Source organism: Austrofundulus limnaeus, unplaced genomic scaffold (assembly GCF_001266775.1).
Source record: "Austrofundulus limnaeus strain Quisiro unplaced genomic scaffold, Austrofundulus_limnaeus-1.0 Scaffold2480, whole genome shotgun sequence".
NCBI classification, from domain to species: domain Eukaryota; kingdom Metazoa; phylum Chordata; class Actinopteri; order Cyprinodontiformes; family Rivulidae; genus Austrofundulus; species Austrofundulus limnaeus.
Window position 1 is genome coordinate 1 of NW_013954882.1, and position 9,542 is coordinate 9,542.

General features: G+C 40.3%; 1 protein-coding gene across 1 annotated transcript in view; it reads left to right on the forward strand.

Annotated features, from left to right (window-relative positions):
- Positions 1 to 7,608: 7,608 nt before the first annotated feature.
- The window catches only part of LOC106511057 (neural-cadherin), a gene marked incomplete at its 3' end in the record, with an annotated part of 9,387 nt that continues 7,453 nt past the window's right edge, over positions 7,609 to 9,542 (forward strand). Inside the window, 1 exon segment of the mRNA XM_013999797.1 lies at positions 7,609 to 9,037. Within this exon segment, the coding sequence (XP_013855251.1) occupies positions 8,098 to 9,037 (940 nt within the window).

Genomic DNA, 9,542 nt, shown 5'->3' on the forward strand with positions numbered 1-9,542 from the left:
TATACATACATACATACATATGTGTACACATGTACACTGTACACAAAAAAAAAATCTAAAGAAGCCAGCAGACTGCGGCGAATCTTTGCTTCGTCAGAGTCTCCCATCCTGAGCAGCACACTGGCAGCAGTGGAGAGGAAAATCTCACCCTTAACATGAAGAAACCTCCAGCAGAACCAGAACCAGGACAGGCGACGATCTGCCTCGACCGGCGGAGTTTGGGGACAGGAAAGAGACACAGACAAACACAGGACTAGTCCAGGTGTATTTTCCTCTGGAAGAGAGACAAAGAAAACATATTATTGATAGAAGTAATTAAAACAAACATGTAGCGGAGAGTAACTAAAAACAGCAGCAAAGTGAGGAAATGTGGTCAGTTTGCCCTCCAGCAGTCTAAGCCTGTAGCAGCAGGACTAATTAATATCAAAGAAATAATTCAGGCAACTTAAGTTTAACTATAGTATTCATCAAAAAGGAAAGTCTTCAGTCTGATCTTTAAAGTAGACAGAGTGTCAGCCTCATGGACAGAAACTGGAAGTTGGTTCCACAAGAGAGGAGATTGATAACTGAAAGCTCTGCCTCCCATTTTATTTTTTAGAAACTCGAGGAACCACAAGTAAACCTGCAGTCTGAGAGCAAAGTGCTCTGTTAGGAAAGTATGGAACAATAAGATGTTTAATATATGATGGAGCTTGGTTGTTGAGAGCTTTGTTAGAAGTAATATTTTAAATTCTATTCTGAATTTGACAGGGAGCCAGTGGAGAGAAGCTAAAACTGGAGAAATATGATACAGTATATCCTTCCAACTCTAATTAGAACTTAGCCTGGTAAAAACCAAACCCTTGTCCTTCACTTTGCTTTCTACGAGGGTCTGGACTCTCCGCTATAGAGAAATGATTCTTGCTGGAGGTGTGGCCTCTGCTAAAGTTTAAAATGATTGGATCAGTTGGCTGCGATGTATGTTGCTGTGAAGGAGGCTAAGCTAAGAAGCTAACCGGAAATCGCATGCGGTGTAAACAACCCTACTGAGAGGAGAAAAGTTCCGACTGAGCTGAACGAGACGACTATAAATGAGAGCTGCTGCTTTGTCAGACAAATTTAATTTAATTTGGAAGCCTTATCAACACGGACTGGCTTCATTCACTTCCTCCACTGCCATTGCTAAACTAGCAGACACTGCGCACAGAATCAATGTCATTCAAAACTCCGCCTTCTGTTTGCTGATTGGCCCAGGTAAAATAAAATACAAACAGACACTGCGCAGAAAATTGACGTTCTGTTCTCTGATTGGCCCGGACAAATATTCTCCCGAAGAAATCCTTGTCTATGGGAGAAATCCCAGACGGAGCAGTGAAGTGAAACTAGAATTGAGCGAAACTGCAGAAGGCAAAGGCCAGGCTAGAACTCTAGCAGCAGCATTTTGGATTAACTGAAGACTTCTTAAAGAGTTCTTTGGATGTTCAGATAATAAAGAATTACAGTAATCCAGCCTAGACGTGATAAACACATGGATCAGTTTTTCTGCATCATTTTTGGACAAGATGTTTCTAATTTTAGTAATATTACGCAGGTGGAAGAAGGCGGTCCTAGTAACATTTTTAATGTGGGAATTAAAAGACATCCTGATAAAAAATAAAACCAAGGTTCTTTACATTAGAACTGGAGGCCAGATTAATGCCATCCAGAGGAYGTGAAAGGCTACAAAGTTGATCCCTAAGATGTTCGGGTCCGAAAACCATAACCTCTGTCTTATCTGAGTTTAGAAGCAGAAAGTTAAGAGTCATCCATGTTTTTATGTCATTAAGACATGCTTGTAGTAACTGGTTAGATTCATCGGGTTTCATGGATAAATATAACTGAGTATCATCAACATAGCAATGGAAATTTATCCCATGCTGTTTAATAACTTTACCTAATGGAAGCATATAAAATAAAGAGGATTGATCCAAGCACTGAACCCTGAGGAACTCCCTGACTAACTCTGGTGTAAGAAGAAGATTCATTATTAACATAAACAAACTGGAATCTTTCTTTTTTTTTACAACTTTGGATTTTTGCCTGCACCCTGGGTCATTCTGCCACACACCTCAAATGATCAGATTTTAATGATTACGATATTAAAACCTRATCACAAACATGGCTTCTTTTTTTAAAGTTAGGACATTTCTGGAAATTGAGGTATCTCTATGAAAGTGATACGCAAAGGATAACAGTTTGTGGACTTTTTGTACAAAATGAGCTCATTTAAAATAAGGAACAATATTTGTTAAAAAGTACTTTTTTGTATAAGAAAACAGATTTTTGTAAAACTGAGATATTTGAAGTTAAGTTTGTTCTTTCTACATTCTGAATCTGAATGGAATCTGGTATCACTTATTCAAGTTTGGTAAAATTTTCTCWAAAGATGTTTCATATTTGTCCAAAGACAGTGCACATAGAATGTACAAATCAATCAGTTTAAACCACAACACTGATTCTTTCCTATGTTCATGCCTGAGTGAGCAGCAGCCTACAGGAGAAACCTTTGCACTGAAAGTGGTGACAAGAAGATGATTAAAATATTAAGTCTCTGTCAGTTCAGCTACTGGCTAATGCTGRATTAGTGGTTTGATGTCAGGTTTTAGCATCTTCTCAGATTATTGGGATTATGCAGACTTTTTTAATATGGGATGCTCACAACTTGCTTCAACTCATTCAGAAGCAAAAAAATTTAAAAATGACTTTGGTGACAATTTTCAGCAGACAGGAAGCTAAACATGAAATAAGTCCATATTATGCTTACCATTTTTTCTGGGGTAATATTTACATACAGTTTGTGTCAGGTCAATWATTTGTTTCACCTGCTGTTCTTTGTAAAGCAGGTTTAGACAACTAAAAGTTTTARCAAACAGCTACAATCCAATCAGCTTTAAGTTGAAAGTCATCACATGTAAATGAGGGATTTGGATGCTTTAATAGTTCAGTCACCTACAATCTAAACATGATGTTTGATGATGTTTCTTTCACAAACTGAAGATAAAGAGACATCACTGTAAACACACCAATATAATTTTTTTCTTTTATTTCTTTTTTTTTTTGTTTGTTTTGCTCTCCACAAACATTCATCTTTGCAGAAAGGTGGTGACAGCATTTTTTTCCCAGTTCAGACTCCTTTGAAGATTTCCTGATGGTTTGCTTGGGGAAGCATGACCAATTGATTGGAAGGCTGCAGCCAACATGTCGCCTGAGTGTAAGTGAGGGTACTTAGACAAATCAACAAGAACATGCTGAAGCCTGAAGCATTGGCTCCGATACCCCAGCTGCTCAAACCTGCAGCTAAATGTGCATCATGGAGAACGCTGAATCTTGTGACCTCCTGAAGAATGGTTTTCTGTTCCAATGGTGATATTCAGGAAAATCATGTTTAGTATTTAAGGGATCAAACATAAATTTATTTCAGAAATTGCATATTGAGCTAAATGTCTTTTGCAATGTTGGGTTTAAATTGGGCTCTGGTTTATTGTAAATTGGCACTTCTGTACTTTCATCACTTCTTCTGTCCCATCACGAAATCTGTTCCCTGTATTATGTTGTGATTTTAGTGAGACAAAGTCATCGGGTTTCTTTAAAAAAAGGTCCAGAATAAATTCAGAAAGTCATTTGTGTTCAAACAGTGACAGAAGCATTCTGAAGTTTTCTGCTCAGAAAATTAAAGTGATTATTTTTACTCTGAAAGTCGTTTTTCAATCCGTTCATTTAATTTTCTTTGCTCCTCCAGTTTCAGATCAAAGACTTGAAACAGTTTTCACTTTACTTGTATCAGGCAATCCAAAATGGAAAAACACATGCAGGCAAATTCTCGGTTTTTTTTTAAACTTAGAGGGATTTCCTAAATTACACACAAACACTCTCACATACGCACACACACACACGCACACATCCTTGTTTTGATCTCTAGCAGAGAAGAAAATGTCTGTGAAGAATGAGCTCTCACGTCAGTTTCAATCCTTGAAGCAGCAAAACAGAAGAAGATATTGATCTCAACAAAATGATGTGTTACTGAAAAGATTCCTGCTGATAAATGACAACGCAGCTTGCAGCTGTCATTACTGCAGGCAGGAAACAGAAAACTACATGCACATTTCAAACCAAATTGTTAAAAAATAAACTCTAACTCATTGTTTTTTTTTAAGTTTTCATTTTACTTATTTATTCTCATTTGAGAAATCTTTGTGTTGCATTGGCAATGCACCACAAATCACTAACTGGGCAACAAACTCAACACAGGTAATTTTAACTTAAAAGTGCCAAAGAAAGCAACTGAAAAACTGAAGTGGTGCAAAAATCCACAATATGATGTTTGCTTGCATCAGTGTACATTTTGACCTGTTTTATATATTTCCCTCATGCCGCGTCTCCATTTTAACAACCTAGCCGGCTTGTTTCTAAAATAGTCCATCCCCACAGAGCCCCATTTTAAAGTGTCCATCATAAAAATAAAATAAAATAAAAATAAATAAAGCTTACTCCACAGTGCACAAATATTGTTTTGGTCTCTGTAGCTGTCACTCTGAGTGACAGATAAATGTCGTGGCATCTACCCAATGCTCCTCTTACATGTCAATCCTGTCTGAAAACCCAAGATGGCAACAGCCAAAGGACAAAATCGAGACTTCAAAACAGCGGTCCACAAGCTGCAGAGGGTGGTKTCAGAGGGGCTTCATTCAACTCTGCTTTGTTTTTAACATGCAAACAGAGGACAAAGCTACAGTCATTTGAGTTGAGGTTGAGTTTTCGATCCAGCGCGGTGTCATTGGTGTCTCACTGATTTTGTGCTTGAGCTGCCAAACTAAACTGCCACACCACTTAGGTTCAGCTGACAGATATCACTCTCCATCCCTGCTGCAGCAGAAAATGGGGTGACATCACTGTGGTACCAGAAGCTCAGTGCATGTTTGTGTTGACGACCTATCACTGTGTCTGAAACTGAACAAACTGTGAACATTTGATAATACAGATACAGTCAAAACTTACAGCTAAAGGCAAAATGACAATAATGCCTGTTTGGCTGTGCATTTGTGTTTGTACTGTTAGTAAAATACAGCGGGTAAGATAAGTATTGAACACGTCACCATTTTTCTCAGTAAATATATTACTKGAGGTGCTKATGACATGAAATTTTCACCAGATGTCGGTAACAACCCAAGTYATCCATACATACAAAGAAATCAAACCATAAATGTCCAGAAATGAAGTTATTTGTAATAATGTGGAATGGCACAGGGAAAAAGTATTGAACACACTTACTGAAATTTATCTAATACTTTGTACAAAAGCCTTTGTTGTCAATGACAGCTTCAAGACGCCTCCTGTATGGAGAAACTAGTGGCATGCATTGCTCAGGTGTYATTTTGGCCCATTCTTCCACACAAACAGTCTTCAAATCTTGAAGGTTTCGTGGACCTCTTCTATGAACTCTGATCTTTAGTTCTTTCCATAGATTTTCTGTTGGATTCAGGTCAGGTGATTGGCTGGGCCATTCCAGCAGCTTTAGTTTCTTTCTCTGAAACCAACTGAGAGTTTCCTTGGCTTTGTGTTTGGGCTCATTGTCTTGCTGAAATGTCCAGCCACGTTTCATCTTCATCATCCTGGTAGAAAATCCTGGAAGCAGATTTTTATCAAGAATGTCTCTGTATATTTTTCCATTCATCCTTCCTTCAATTATTTGAAGTTTGCCAGTACCATATGCTGAAAAACAGCCCCACACCATGATGTRCCCACCTCCAAACTTCACTGTTGGTATGGTGTTTTTGGGCTGATGTGCAGTGCCATTTGACCTCCAAACATGATGTGTATTCTGGCATCCAAACAGTTCAATGTTGGTCTCATCTGACCAGACTATATTCTTCCAGTATTACACAGGCTTGTTTAAATGTTGTGCAGCAAACTTTAAAMGAGCTTCAACATGCTGTTTCTTCAGCAGTGGAGTCTTGCGTGGTGAGCGTGCATACAGGCCATGGTGGTTCAGTGCATTACTTATTGTTTTCTTTGAAACAATCGTACCTGCTAATTCCAGATCTTTCTGAAGCTCTCCACAAGTGGTCCTTGGCTCTTGGACAACTCTTCTGATAATTCTTTTCACTCCTCTGTCAGAAATCTTGTGATGAGCACCTGGTCGTGGTCGGTTTATGGTGAAATAATGTTCTTTCCACTTCTGAATTATGGCCCCAACAGTGCTCACTGGAACCTTCAGAAGTTTAGACATTCTTCTGTAACCGATGCCATCATTATGCTTTGCAACAATAAGGTTGTGAAGGTCTTGAGAGAGCTCTTTACTTTTACCCATCATCAGATGGTTCTTGTGTGATACCTGGTCATCATTTGGGACTGAACCAGCTGATATTAACTTGCACTGACAAGGGGCAGGCTTGTTTTCTAATTACTGAGAGAGTTCAGCTGGTGTCTTGGCTTTCCATGCCTTTTTACACCTCCCTTTCTTCATGTGTTCAATACTTTTTCCCTGTGCCATTCCACATTATTACAAATAACTTCATTTCTGGACATTTATGGTTTGATTTCTTTGTATGAATGGATCACTTGGGTTGTTACCAACATCTGGTGAAAATTTCATGTCATTAGCACCTCTAGTAATATATTTACTGAGAAAAATGGTGATGTGTTCAATACTTATTTTACCTGCTGAATCTTATGAATCTTAATGAGGAGGAAAACAATGTTCACTGTTCATTATTAATTTAATCTTTAATTACTGTTTAAGATTAAGTTTTGTAACGGACGCACAATACATTCTTAATCGTTTTATGAATACAACAGGAAGATTTTCAACAATTTATTCTCTATGATGTTCGAGGTCATGACACTGCAGTGTTGGGAATGTTTTGTGTCTGAAAAATGTGAGATTAAAAAACTTTTTTTCTTTCTCATCTGCAGAGAAACTGAAACTTGAAGCAGGCGAGCTGAGCAATATTTGCAATGCTCGATCTGTGATTGTGGCTGTTCCCCATATTTGCAATAAGTTTGTAAAAAAGAAATTACTATCTGATCTGTTTGTGAAACTTTTTTTCCCCACTGCACACATTTTCATGAAAATTAAAAAAAAACAGTTTGATTTACCTCCACAACTGATGACCTTGTGGAGTAACCAGATGACTGATAAAACAGTTGACTTGACAAAACACAAACTAGCTAAAATGCAACCATTTAAATATATATATTTATAAAAATTTTGTGGGGWATTATATTAACTGATACCCTGCATATATTCTGAGTGCTAAAAGACTGCTTTGTTTGGGATGTTCAAATTAGAAGTTTGAACTAAATCTAAATTTTAAGCTAATTTCATTGAGATTATCTATTCTATTCTATTCTATTCTATTCTATTCTATTCTATTCTATTCTATTCTAGTCTAGTCTAGTCTAATCTAGTCTATTCAGAATAGTATTCTAAACAGTCTTCTTTCAGTCTCTGTATGTGAGCATCCTCATCTTTCCAGTGGGCGGGTCTCATGAAAACTGTCACTCAGCCTGCTTCAGCTCCGGGATTGGCTTGTCTCCTCTGTGGGGGTTAGAAGGGGGGGGGCGGTGGGCGGTGCGATGGAGCCACATGGAGCCAGTTGGATGAGTCTGTGACCGTTAGTCTGTTCCATCCTCCGATGGAGTCATCTGGACACCGTGGAGCAATTTTGCGCATCATCAGCATCTTTTTGTGCTGGAAAACAGCTGAACTAAACTGAGTTTATTATACTCTGAATATTTGTTTCTTAACTTTTATTCTTTTTTTATTTTTATTTTTTCATGGACCACTTGAAACCTAAAAGACTGGTTTGTGCGTAAAAGTCATTTTTGATGGAATAAATAGTTTGGAGCGGTCTGGCAGAGTGATCGATTTCCTCTTGATGGACTTTAATCTTTCACTCGTGACAAAGGATTTAAAGCTTTTTAATGCATTTTAAGAAAATTGTTTAAAAGACATTTTTTATATCCTTCTGACAACTTTTCTTTTCACTGAAAGGAATTTATTTAAGAATCGTCCTGACTTATATTTCTGTGAGAAATCCACTTTGTTTTTGTTTGTATAAAAACTGGTTTGATGGAAACATGACTTTGGTTCTCATGAACATCCTGCTCCCGCTGCTCCTGCTTCACCTCTCAGCGGTGTGTTTGTCCGCTCAGCGCAAGCATCCAGCGCGCTACTTCGGGCACATAGCAGAAAACTCCCCGGCTGGGACGCCCGTGGACGGGGTTCTGATTCCGCTCCTAACCGCGGGGTGTCCTGATGCGGATCTCGATGCGAGCCTGGACGGGAATTACGCATCGGATTTCAGGGTCGTTTACGGGAACCGGGACCACCGGAGCCATCTGGGATTGGTCTCCGCGAAACCTCTGGATCGAGAGTTRATCGCGATGTACGAGCTGACCGTGGAGCTGCCGCCAAGGTGTCAGAGGAGACCAGCAGTCYTCCAGGTCGAAGTGTCAGACAGGAACGACAACATACCCCGCTTCACCTGCGGCAACAAGACGGTGGAGGTGGACGAGCTGACTCCTCTCGGAACCGAGCTGGCTCGCTTTGACGCAAAAGACAGCGACGCGGYGAAAAACGGACGCGTAACTTTTTACGCATCACCAGAGGAGCCCGATCTGCTCCACGTGGTTCCACAGACCGGGCAGGTGCGGCTCGTCGGATCCCTGCTGGGGGTCAGCCAGGTGAATCTGCGCCTTTACGCGAAGGACAGAGGAGATGTCACGCTGATAGGAGAGCCCGTGTTCCTGCGCGTCGACGTCCGGAGGTCCGGCAGAGCGCGGCGGACATCCCGAGCCCTGCCCGAGGATCTGACCTACTCAGTGACCGTCTCGGACCACATCCGAGTCGGAGATCTGGTGTTCACGGTGCCGGACCAGAGGTTCGAGCAGCGGTGGTTCGAGGTGATATCTGAGGCCGACTCGCCTGTGCAGATCGAGAGGGACTCGGGACGTTTATACCTGGCGCGCAGCCTGAGGGAGCCCGCGGAGGTGGTGGTCAAGATCCAGAATCTCCGAGGTGAGTCAAAGTCTTTTCTCTCCGCGCGTAAAAACGCAAATATGTGGCAGACTGGGTTTGGGAGTCTGGTTTTGTTGCTGCGTTTCTTTTCCTGTTGGTTTAATTTCGAAGGTTTTAATCAATTTCCACTTCAGAAAGTTCTCTCTTCAGACAAAACCAAGCTGAGTGAAAGTTTCACAAGTCATTTAATTATGGATCTTTTTAGACATGCAGACTTTTTTTTTAGATTTACATGCAAGATCCTTCCAGTGACTTCAGTAACGATTACCTTCTAAAGTGTTTCCTTCAGACACTGAGTGGAGTCCATTCATTCAGAGTGGGTGATTCTGTGCTGGCTTCTCTCCAGCCCAGTTTGAATCGACCTCAACCGTCAACGACTACTTTCCACTCTTTCATTCATTCCTCACAACACAACACTCTACTGAACGCTGCCAAGTGTGTGTGTGTGTGTGTGTGTGTGTGTGTGTGTGTGTGTGTGTGTGTGTGTGTGTGTGTGTGTGTGTGT